This window comes from Heptranchias perlo, chromosome 10 (assembly GCF_035084215.1).
Source record: "Heptranchias perlo isolate sHepPer1 chromosome 10, sHepPer1.hap1, whole genome shotgun sequence".
In the NCBI taxonomy this organism is placed as follows: Eukaryota; Metazoa; Chordata; class Chondrichthyes; order Hexanchiformes; family Hexanchidae; genus Heptranchias; species Heptranchias perlo.
In genome coordinates this window covers 74016648-74028810 of record NC_090334.1, presented here as the reverse complement: position 1 = coordinate 74028810, position 12163 = coordinate 74016648, and the positions used below count along the sequence as shown (strand labels likewise).

General features: G+C 42.3%; 2 protein-coding genes across 2 annotated transcripts in view; one reads left to right on the top strand and one right to left on the bottom strand.

Annotated features, from left to right (window-relative positions):
* Positions 1-3030, bottom strand: part of adck1 (aarF domain containing kinase 1) — a 512025-nt gene extending 508995 nt beyond the window's left edge. Inside the window, exon 1 of the mRNA XM_067992031.1 lies at positions 2995-3030. The gene's annotated coding sequence lies outside the window, so the exon portion shown is untranslated. The remainder of the gene's footprint in view (positions 1-2994) is intronic.
* Positions 3031-3572: 542 nt separating this feature from the next.
* snw1 (SNW domain containing 1) overlaps positions 3573-12163 on the top strand; it is a 28936-nt gene continuing 20345 nt past the window's right edge. Inside the window, exons 1-2 of the mRNA XM_067992027.1 lie at positions 3573-3640; positions 10943-11096. Coding sequence (XP_067848128.1) covers positions 3627-3640; positions 10943-11096 — 168 coding nt within the window. The 5' untranslated portion in view covers positions 3573-3626. The remainder of the gene's footprint in view (positions 3641-10942; positions 11097-12163) is intronic.

Sequence of the window (12163 nt, the reverse complement as noted above, 5' to 3'; positions counted from 1 at the left end):
AGAAAGACTCGCATTTCTACAGAAAGAAAGACTCGCATTTCTACAGAAAGAAAGACTCGCATTTCTACAGAAAGAAAGACTCGCATTTCTACAGAAAGAAAGACTCGCATTTCTACAGAAAGAAAGACTCGCATTTCTACAGAAAGAAAGAAAGACTCACATTTCTACAGAAAGAAAGACTCGCATTTCTACAGAAAGAAAGACTCGCATTTCTACAGAAAGAAAGACTCGCATTTCTACAGAAAGAAAGACTCGCATTTCTACAGAAAGAAAGACTCGCATTTCTACAGAAAGAAAGACTCGCATTTCTACAGAAAGAAAGACTCGCATTTCTACAGAAAGAAAGACTCGCATTTCTACAGAAAGAAAGACTCGCATTTCTACAGAAAGAAAGACTCGCATTTCTACAGAAAGAAAGACTTGCATTTATACAGCACCTTTCACGACCTCGGGACGTCCCAAATCACTTTACAGCCAATTAAGTACTTTTGAAATGTAGTCACTGTTGTAATATAGCAATATATAGGGGCATGTTATCTTGTCTTGGGACATTTTACAATGCTAAAAACATTATATAAATGCAAGTTGTTGTTGTCTGTCAGAAACACCTCAAAGCAATTACTTTGAAGTGCGATAACGATTACGTCAGCCATTCTGCACACAGCAATGAGATGGACGGCAATCTGTTCTTGATGTTGATTAAGAGAGTAATGTCGTCCGAGATGCAAGGAGAACCGCTGTTCTTTCAATCGTGCCGTGGGATCTTTACGACCACCTGAACTACTGAGCAGACAGACGGGAGCCTCGGATTAAATACCTCACCTGAAGGATGGCACATCCAGCAATGCGACACTCCGTCAGTACTGCAGTGGAGTGCCAGCACAGATTGTAAGCTCAAACTGGTATGGGACTGGAAACAACAACCAGAGGCAAGAGTACTACTAAGTCAAGCTGACGCAAAAGAAGCTTCTATTTTGAAAGTTGGTTTCCCTTGGCAGATAAAAGATAGCTTCTGGAATTTATTAGTATCAGTAAAACCACCTGTTGAAATATTGAATATGGTTTTTTTTTCCCCTTTGCCAATTTTCTCCCCCTCCTCTCCTGAAAGCTTTGACTCATTGCTGGAGTATGTTTACAAAGAACTTATATAGTGCCTCTCATGTTCTCAGGAAGTGCTTCACATCCCAATTAATTATTCCTGAAGTGCAGTTGCTGTTTTTTTGTAGATGAAGGTGCCAGCCAATTTGTGCAAAGGGGCCAGCAGCCCTCCAGTACTGTGCCTGAATGGCCACTCTACATGTGCGATGCCAAACTGGTGGAGCATAGAGGACTTCAAGCCAAGCTTGATCCTGTCTTCACCCAACATCCACTGGATAATCAGGAGTGGAAACATTGGCTGATGTTTATCCCTCCCTAATGCAAGGTGGATGTCACCAGGAAATGAGTGCATACATTCTAGGCAGTCAGAGAGGTGATAGCTGAGAGACCTACCACAATTTTTTAATCCTCTTTAGAATGGCAATTTTTTTTCCAAGGGACAGGAGGATTGTCAATATAACACCTCTATTTAAGAGAGGGAAGGATCTACCAGGTAGCAATAGACCCAGTTCGTCTAACATCAGTTGTAGGCAAATTCTTAGAATCCATTAAATCAAAAGCAAAATACTGCAGATGCTGGAAATCTGAAATAAAAACAGAAAATGCTGAAGAAGCTCAGCAAGTCAGGCAGCATCTGTGGAGAAAGAAACAGAGTTAACGTTTCAGGTCAAAGTGCTGACGAAAGGTCTTCGACCTGAAATGTTAACTCTGTTTCTTTCTCCACAGATGCTACCTCACTTGCTGAACTTTTCCAGCATTTTCTCTTTTTATTTTTATCTTAGAATTCATCATTTGACATAAAATGAGTCAGCATTTAGAAATTCAAGGGTTAATCAAGGACTGTTGGCACGGATTTGTTAAAGCCAAGTTGTGTTTGACAAATTTACCTCAGGTTTTTTTTTGAGAATTGACTGATAGGATGGATTAACCAGAATAGAGTACATGTGGTGTATATGGATTTTCAAAAGATAGTCAAAAAGGAGTCTCACAAGAGGCTTGTTATAAAAAATCAGGTGCATAGTATAAGAGAAAATATAAGAGCATGGATAAAACAATGGTTGATGGACAGGAAACAAAGGTTATTGCTTAGAGTGCAGCAAGGTTGAAAGTGATGTACCCCAGGGGTCAGCGCTGGGTTCACTTTTGTTCTGGCCAATATTTGTACCTCAACCAACATCACTAAGGCACGGATTATCTGGTCATTATTTCATTGTGGGAGCTTGCTGTGAGCAAATTGGCTACTGCGTTTCCTACGTCACAACAGCAACTACACTTCAAAAGTACTTCATCGGCTGTAAAGGGACATCCTGAGGTTGTGAAAGGCGCCATATAAATGCAAGTCTTCCTTTCATTTTGGGCACCAGGCTGTCAGGAAACATGGAAGGTTTAATCCACCAACCTTATGGAAACAGAGACTGACATTACAATGCACGGCATTGAGAAATAAACAAAACTAAAATACAAATTATACAATTAGGTATTGGTGCAACCAACACCTTACCCTGAAGTTTGGTTGTACAACTTGTGAGGAACCTCTCCCTCCTCCTCCTCCTCCTCCTCCCCCCCCCCCATGACACATGCTGTCCAGCCTATTTCCAAGCATTATTTCCCTAACTACATGGTTTTATACGAAGTGACCATTTCACAGCTTCCCTTGAATTGCCATGTTCCACACTCTACACAACTGACCTTCCACTCATTCATACAACTGAAGCCTGTCATTGAGTTACCTTGCCTCACCACACCTTCTGCTCATACAGGGGTCTCCAAGGAAACAGGTATATAGGGTCAGTACCATATTCAAAAGGTACGAGTAGGAGTCCCTTACAACCGGGGCCTCTCTACCTCCTCAAAATAAAACCCCGCATTAACATTACCTCGTGTCCCCGTACTTACCGGCTTCTGTCAACAGTCACCTTCGCCCTCTGGCACTTGAATTCCACCCCCCCTCCCCTATCCCGTGTTAACAATGGTATCGTCCCGGTCGCGCAAAGCCGTATGGGACTTGTAGTCCTTTCTGTTTATTTTTAAACGGGACGGGTCAGAAGAAGAACGACAACTTGTTTTAAAAAAAAACAACCACAACACTGTTTCACATTTATTTTAATGACTTGGATGCGCATCAGTCACAAGAGGAGACCCTATCACGTGGTTCTCAATGGTGGAAAAAAAAAGTTGCAGCTGAATCCCAGAATGTTCGGGAGGGGACTACGGCTCCCACAAGGCGTTGCGGTAGACCGTATTGCGTGGTTTACGCAGATGCATGGAGAGGAGAGGGGGCACGTGACGTCAGACGCAGCGGCATCAAAGGGGCCGTCCGGAGGCGCGCCGGGCGTGTGACGTCAGACGCAGCAACATCAAAGGGGTCGCCCGCCCGCCTACGCGCGCGCGCTGCGTGGCGTCGGACGCTAACGAAAAAAAAAGCATCAAAGGGGCCGCTGCGTGGCGTCAGACGCAAAAAAAAAGCATCAAAGGGGCCGCAGCGTGATGTCAGACGCACGGCGGCGACAGCAACTTTTCAGGAGAAAATGGCGTTGACGAGGTTGGTGTTATTTTTAATTTCTGCGATTATTCGGCCGCCGGGCAGTGCCGGCCCCGAGGGGCTCACCGCGGACCGGGGGGGGGGGGTCGCCTTTCTTGTTTTTGTTGTTGTTGTTGTAAGGAAACGCGACCGCGCGCGGACCGATCCGCGTCTCTGGAAAATTCCAGTCGCTCAGGGATTCCCACTAGGCCCAAGGAAGCCTCGCCTTTGCCTGACTGAGCCCCCGTGCTAAGGAACTGGGGAAGCACTACGGGGGCCGGGCCGGGCCGGGGAGGGCTGGGCTGGGCTTCCGCCCTGTGTTGTTGAGCTGGTGGAAAAGTTCGTGCTTTGGGTCACTTTTATTCATTGCTTTATTACAGGACAGTCTCCAAAAATTAAAGAGACTGCGAAGGATTATTAGCCTCAGTGACTGGAGGGAGAGGGGGGGGGGGTTCACCTGTGATGTGGGTTTTTAGTTAGTTTGAACGTTGCCCAGTTTCAGAGAGAAGATTTTTCACCACATTTTACTTTTTTTTAAGTTCAATCCCTTTGGTGCTTTGTGTTCAGATCCTATTAAATATACCATTTATTTGCTCTTATAGATGTGTTTTGCTGATTGAAACGTTATGGTTTAATGGTTAATTAACCAATTATGATGAGGTGTGCAAAGATCTGTGGTCTTACCACACAGTTGCTGCCATGGTAACTAACCCCCATCCCTCCCACCAAAGAAAGTACATATATTGGAGATCATTATTGTCATTATATGAAATGTCATTTTTTAAAAATAAAGTAATAAGGGGAAAACATTGCAAGGCTAAGGGAAAAGAGCAGAGGAGTGGGGTAGCTCTTTCAAAGAGCCGGGCAAGCATGATGGGCCGAACAGCCTCCTTCTGTGCTGTATGATTCTATGATTCTAAACGTAGTTCAAACCAGCAGTGACATAATTGGACTAGCAGTGGGAGGGATTAACATACAGAAATGTGCATATTATAATCTGTTGTCTGACAATACGAAAGGAAAGGTGCTCTACAGTGGGTCTCAATCGGAATCCTTCCCCATCAAAACAAGTAAAACAAAGACGCATCGTAAGAACAGAAAAAAATAGGAGCAGGAGTAGGGCCATACGGCCCATCGAGCCTGCTCTGCCATTCATTAAGATCACGGTTGATCTTCTCCCTCAACTCCACTTTCCCGCCCTGTCCCCATATCCCTTGATTCCCTTAGCATCATTGCACCCATCCTTTTGACTATTTTCCTTGCAGCTTTTTAATCTCGAGTTTCTGTCAATCCTGCGGCTTAGAAATCAAGTACCAGCTAGATGGAGAGCTTTTCAGTCTAAGGTGCTTACAGGCAAAGACGAAAGTTCTCACCAACACCACCATCATCACTTTTCAGTATGCTGATGAATGTACAATTGTGGCTCATTATGCCTGCGATCTTCAAATAATCCTAGACACCTTTATTGAAGCCTATGATCTATTCAGATTCTCTTATTAATGTTTCCAAAGCTAAAGTGCTTTATTAACCCAGTTATGCACCCAGTTTCAAATGAGATTCATAGGAACGTTAAGAACAAGAGAAGATCATTCAGCCCCTCTGGCCTGCTCCGCCATTCAATTAGTTCATTGCTGATCTGCACCGCAACTCCATTTTACTGCCTTTGCTCTATATTCCTTGATATCCTTACCTAACAACAATCCTTCTATCTATCTCAGTCTTAAAAGCTCCAATTGTTCCCCAAATTTCTACTATCCTTTGCGTGGAAAAGTACTTCCTGATTTCACTCCTGAATGGCCTAGCTCTAATTTTAAGATCATGTCCCACTGCTCTTGATTTCCCCCACCAGACAATAAACTATAGTTGTCTGGTTTCTCTCTCCCACCCTTCTTAAATAACGGAGTGGCATTAGCAAATTTCCAATTTAATGGCACAATTCCAGAATCAAAAGATCTTTGAAAGATTGTGACTAATGCTTCTGCAATTCCCTCATCTGCTTTTTTTAATACCCTGGTGTGGAAACCATCAGGTCCTGGTGATTTATCTATTTTAAGTCCCATTACATAGAATTACACAGCACAGAAACAGGCCATTCAGCCCAACAGGTCCATGCCATTGTTTATGCCCCACGCAAGCCTCCTCCCTCCATACTTCGTCTAACCCTATCAGCATATTGTTTATTCTCTTCTTCCTCGTGTTTATCTAGCTTCCCCTTAAATGCATCTATGCTAGTTGCCTTAACTACCCCTTGTGGTAGCTCGTTCCATATTCTAGCTACTGCCTGGGTAAAGAAGTTTCTCCCGAATTCCCAGTAAATCTTTTTTGCACTCTCTCCTATGCCTCTATATCCTTGTTTTAATATGGAGACCAGAACTGTTCACAGTACTCCAAGTTTGGTCTAACCAAGGTTCTATACAAGTTTAACCTGCTTTTTGATTCTATCCCTCTAAAAATGAACCCCATTTTGTTTGCTTTTTATATTGCCTTATTAACCTGCGTCGCTACTTTGTGATTTCTGTATCTGTATCCCCAGATCCCTCTGCTCCCCTACCCCATTTAGACTCTTATTTTCCAAGGAGTATGTGGCCTCCTTAATCTTCCTACCAAAATGTATCACTTCATACTTACCTATATTGAAATTCATTTGCCAATTACGTGCCCATTCTGCAAGTTTATTTGCATTATTTACTCCATTACCATTTTGTTACTTGTATTAAATACAATAAGTTCCTCCCCTTGATTTATTTTTATTTTTAGATTCCCTTTTATCACTGGTATTTGCCAAATTGGCAAAGGTAGTTTGGAAGACGAGTTTATGCAATGTATTCGAGACGGTTTCTTAGAGCAATACGTCATGGAACCAACCAGGGAACAGGCTATTTTAGATCTTGTATTATGCAACGCGATAGGGTTAATTAGTAATCTCGCAGTAAAAGAACCTCTGGGGAAGAGTGATCATAGTGTGATAGAATTTCACATTCAGTTTGAAAGTAACGTACTTAAATCATAAACTAGAGTCTTAAACTTAAATAAAGCCAATTACAAAGGTATGAGGGGTGAGCTGTCAAAGGTAGATTAGGAAACTAAATTAAAGGGTTTGACAGTTGAAAAGTAATGGCAAACATTTAAAGAAATATTTCAATATTCTCAACAAGTATACATTCCACTGAGAAATAAAAACTCCACGGGAAGAGTGATCCACCCGTGGCTAACTAAAGAAGTTAAGGAGAGTATTAGATTAAAAGAAGAGGCCTGTAATGTTGCCAAGAAGAGTAATAAGCCTGAGGATTGGGAGAGTTTTAGAAACCAACAAAGGACGACCAAAACATTGATAAAAAGGGAGAAAATAGAATATGAAAGTAAACTAGCAAGAAATATAAGAACGGATTGTAAGAGCTTCTACAAGTATGTAAAAAGGAAGAGAGTAGCAAAAGTAAACGTTGGTCCCTTAGAGGCTGAGACAGGAGAAATTATAATTGGGAATCAGGAAATGGCAGACGCGTTAAACAAATATTTTGTATCTGTCTTCACAGTAGAAGATACAAAAAGCATACCAAAAATAGTGGGGAACCAAGGGGCAAATGAGAGTGAGGAACTTAAAACAATTAATATCACTAGAGAAAAAGTACTGGACAAACTAATGGGACTAAAAGCCAACAAATCCCCTGGATCTGATGGCCTACATCCGAGGGCTCTAGAAGAGGTGGTGCAGAGATAGTGGATGCATTGGTTATGATCTTCCAAAGTTCTCTAGATTCTGGAACGGTCCCAGTGAACTGGAAGGATGTTACCCCGCTATTCAAGAAGGGAGGGAGAGAGAAAACAGGGAACTACAGGCCAGTTAGCCTGATATCGGTCGTCAAGAAAATGCTGGCATCTATTATTAAGGAAATGGTAACAGAGCACATAGAAAATCATAATATGATTAGGCAGAGTCAGCATGGTTTTATGAAAGGGAAATCATGTTTGACAAATTTATTAGTTTTTTGAGGATGTAACTAGCAGGGTAGATAAAGGGAACCAGTGAATGTAGTATATTTGGATTTTCAAAAGACATTCGATAAGGTGCCATATAAAATGGTGTTGCACAAGGTAAGGGCTCATGGGGTTGGGGGTAATATATTAGCATGGATAGAGGATTGGTTAAAGGACAGAAAACAGAAAGTAGGGATAAACGGGTCATTCTCAGGTTGGCAGGCTGTAACTAATGGAGTGCTGCAAGGATCAATGCTTGGGCCTCAGCTATTTACAGTCTATATTAATGACTTGGATGACGTGACCGATTGTAATGTATCCAAGCTTGCTGACGATACAAAGCTAGGTGGGAAAGTAAGCTGTGAGGAAGACACAGAGTTTGCAAAGGGATATAGACCGATTAAGTGAGTGGACAAGAAGGCAGCAGATGGAGTATAATGTTGTGAAATGTGAGGTTATTCACTTTGGTAGGAAGAATAGAAAAACAGAATATTTTTTAAATGGTGAGAAAACTTGGGTGTCCTCGTACAAGAAACACAAAAAGTTAGTATGCAGGTACAGCAGGCAATTAGGAAAGCAAATGGCATGATGGCTTTTACTGCAAAGGGGTTGGAGTGCAAGAGTAAGGAAGTCTTGCTACAATTGTACAGGGCTTTAGTGAGACCTCACCTAGAGTACTGCGTACAGTTTTGGTCTCCTTATCTAAGGAAGGATATGCTTGCTTTGGAGGCGGAACATCGAAGGTTCACTAGATTCATTCCTGGGATGAGAGGGTTGTCCTATGAGGAGAGATTGAGTAGGATGAGCCTTTTCTCTCTGGAGTTTAGAAGAATGAGAGGTGATCTCATTGAAACATATAAGATTCTGAGGGGGCTTGACAGGGTAGATGCTGAGAGATTGTTTCCCCTGGCTAGAGTCTAGAACTAGGAGGCATAGTTGCAGGATAAGGGATCAGCCATTCAAGACTGAGATGAGGAGTAATTTCTTCACGCAGAGGGTTGTAAATCTTTGGAATTCTCTACCCCAGAGGGCTGTGGATGCTGAGTCATTGAATATATTCAAGGCTGAGATGGATAGATTTTTGGACTCTAGGGGAATCAAGGGATATGGGGATTGGGCAGGAAAGTGGAGTTGAGGTCGAAGATCAGCCATGATCTGATTGAATGGCGGAGCAGGCTCGAGGGGCCGTAAGGCCTGCTCCTGCTCCTATTTCTTATGTTCTCTGTCTCCACTGAAAACTGATATAAAGTACTCATTTAATAAATCTGTCATGGCCTTGTTGTCTATTGCGGTATCACCTTAGTCTGTCTTTATGAGCACTTAACCACACTCTTACTCTTAATATATTTATAAAAACTTTTACTTTTAGCCTTTATATTACTTTCAAGTTTTTTTTAATATTCCCATTTTTCAGCTCTTAATATTTTCTTTGTGTCTCTTTGTTGCTTTCTATATTTCTCCCAGTCTACTGGATTCCCACTTTTCTTGACATTTGTGTAGGCCATTTCCTTTAGTTTTATACCCCATCATACCTCATATGTTGACCATGGTTGCTTGAGCACAAGTGGAACTTTTGCTCTTTAGGGGTTTGTATGGTCTTGTATTAAATACTTATTTGAATACCTCCAACTGTTTTTCAGTAGGTTTACCTGTTAACAGCTCAGTCCAGTTTAACGTGTTCAACTCACGTCTCATTCCTTCAAAGTCAGCCTTGCTTAAATTTAAAACCTAGGTTTGTATGTGATCTTTTGCCTTCTCGAACGTCATGTCAAACTCTTATCATGTTTCGGTCACTATTTGCAAGATGCTTCCTTCCTATCAGATTATTAATTAATTCTGGCCTGGCTCGTTGCTCATTTCTAAATCTAGTATGGCCTGTTCACTTGTTGGTTCTAAAACACATTGTTTTAGAAAACTGTCATTGCCTTTACAACTTGAGCTGTTATGTATCTCTGTCTATGTGGAAATTAAAATCTCCCTTAGAACTGCTTTGCCTTTGCTACATGCTTCTCCAATCTTATGCATCCTACTACCATATCTTAGCATCTCCTTCCCCCTCTGCACCAAATTCCCACTCTCCAAATTCCTGTTTTAAAATCTTCACTTAGTTAGCAGTTCACTCACCCGGCTATGCTCTGCTCAAGCTCTGGAGCATTAACAGTGCCTCAATGGCTTTCAGCCGCCTGAGGACTCGTCTCTTCAATGAAAAGGCCTGGATGTATCTATGAAGATTATGGTTTACAAGTCTCTTGATTTTCTCAACCCTACTCTACGGCTTTTAATCCTGAGTTACTTACAGAAGGCAGCTTAAGACTCTTCAGCGTTTCTACCAACGTTCCGTACACAAAATCCTTCAAAATTGCTAGGATGATTGTAAAAACAATGTGTTGGTCCTCTCAAAAACCGGTTGTACCAGTATTGAAGCTATGGTCATCAAAGCCCAACTTCGCTAATCTGGCCACGTATGCCGAATGGATGACTCCAGAGTCGCAAAACAACTACTTTATTCGGAACTGCGCTCCGGCCAAAGAAGTGTTGGTGGTTAGAAAAAGAGATATAAAGATAATTTGAAATCCAACCTGAGGAAATGTGGTATTGACATCAATACATATGAGGAACCCATCGAAGACCGCACACTGTGGCGATGCGTGTGCGTGCAGGGAGTTGGCGAGTTTCAACAAGCTAGGACTGCCAAAGAAGATATACTTAGACAGAGGAACGAATGTCGGTCTGCTGCAACTACGCCGTCAACTGGGTTGTCTTTCAAGTGTCAGTTTTATGGTAAAATATCTCTTTAGGATTGGGTTGCAAAGCCTCTAAATGCTCACCAAAGACGTGGCCAATCTTAATACTCGAATCTCTTATGGCAAGAAGCAATCTTTCTCGATTATCGAGTTGATTGCGAATTTTTTTAAAAATCTGTTAAAAATTTGATAAATCAATGTTCTGAGTAATTTCCACTCGTTGTTGTGCAGTACAGGAGTTCTCGGAACTGAAATTGTTCCAGGAATGTCCTACTGCTGAAATCTTTCAGGTGACCTGTTAATCTACTAAACGGTAGTGGCTTTCTTGCAAGATTGCTGCTGGGTTTGTGCCCCAGGCTTGCCTGTTGCTCAGCTACGCCTGGTCTCTGGTGCAGCACACAACTGTGAAAAATAGTGCGTTCTTTGGAAAAACAACCCAAGTCTGTCAGATCTTGCTTAGCTGTACCCTCTGTATCAATCATGACTAACTTTACCTCTATACCAGTTGTTGTTCCACTTTGGTGATCATTGAGATGCCAGGATCAATTTGCCTTGCTCCTGTTGCTTGGAAGGGTTAAAATAATTTAATTTTTTTTCTTTCAAGTTTTCTGCCCGCGCCAACGCAGCTGTCCCAGGACCAGTTGGAAGCTGAGGAAAAGGCTCGTTCCCAACGAGTTAGACAGACTGCATTAGTGGCATCGCGGAGAGAACCTCCACCGTATGGGTACAGGAAGGGATGGGTTCCTCGCTCCTTGGAGGTAACAACTGCAAAGTCTTGGCATGAGCAAATCTCTTGTTATTTATTCTATATCGCAGGATTGATACGTCGCATGTTTAAACTAAATGTCTAGCTGTAGCATCTTGTGTTGTGAATTCATACAAAGGTGTACTTAATCTACCATGGCATGCTCAGAATGTCTCTCAATGAGTTGCAGTTTTGTCAAAGAACTGCCACAACTCATCACTCAAGTACCATGTTTATATTTATATCAAATGTTTAGTGGAGCCACAATGTTTATGCTGCTGAGCATCTCCATTTAATACTCATTTGAAATATTTGTGCATGTTTCAAACTTGTGAATCCTTAGGTCGTCAGATGTCTCACAAAACATCAATGGACGGAGGACACATCTGGCATTCACGTTTTGACGTTAGCTGCCAGTGTGCACTAGGCAGTCGTGTGATAGCAAATGACAACATAAAGTACTGGAAATGCACAGCAAGTTTGTCAGTGTTTGAAGAGGAAAGGCATTAGCATTTCTGGAGCAAAATACTGCAGTTGCTGGAAATCTGAAATAAAAACAGAAAATGCTAGAAATGCTCAGCAGGTCAGGCAGCATCTGTGGAGTGAGAAGCAGAGTTAACGTTTCAGGCTGATGACCTTTTGGTATTCTGATGCTGCCTTTACCTGCTGAGTGTTACCAGCATTTTCTGTTTTTGTTAACGTTTCTGGTGTAGACTCTTTATCAGAATAGATGCTGACGGACTTCTTGTAGGTTTCCAGCATTGTTTTTTCATCTTTGTCCAATGATGGGTCTTGTTTATAGCAATTTAAGTAGTTGATGTAACTGCAGCAACTCGCCAAGGCTTCTTCGACAGCACCTCCCAAACCCGCGACCTCTACCACCTAGAAGGACAAGGGCAGCAGGCGCATGGGAACAACACCACCTGCACGTTCCCCTCCAAGTCACACACCATCCCGACTTGGAAATATATCGCCGTTCCTTCATTGTCGCTGGGTCAAAATCCTGGAACTCCCTTCCTAACAGCATTGTGGGAGAACCGTCACCACACGGACTGCAGCGGTTCAAGAAGGCGGCTCACC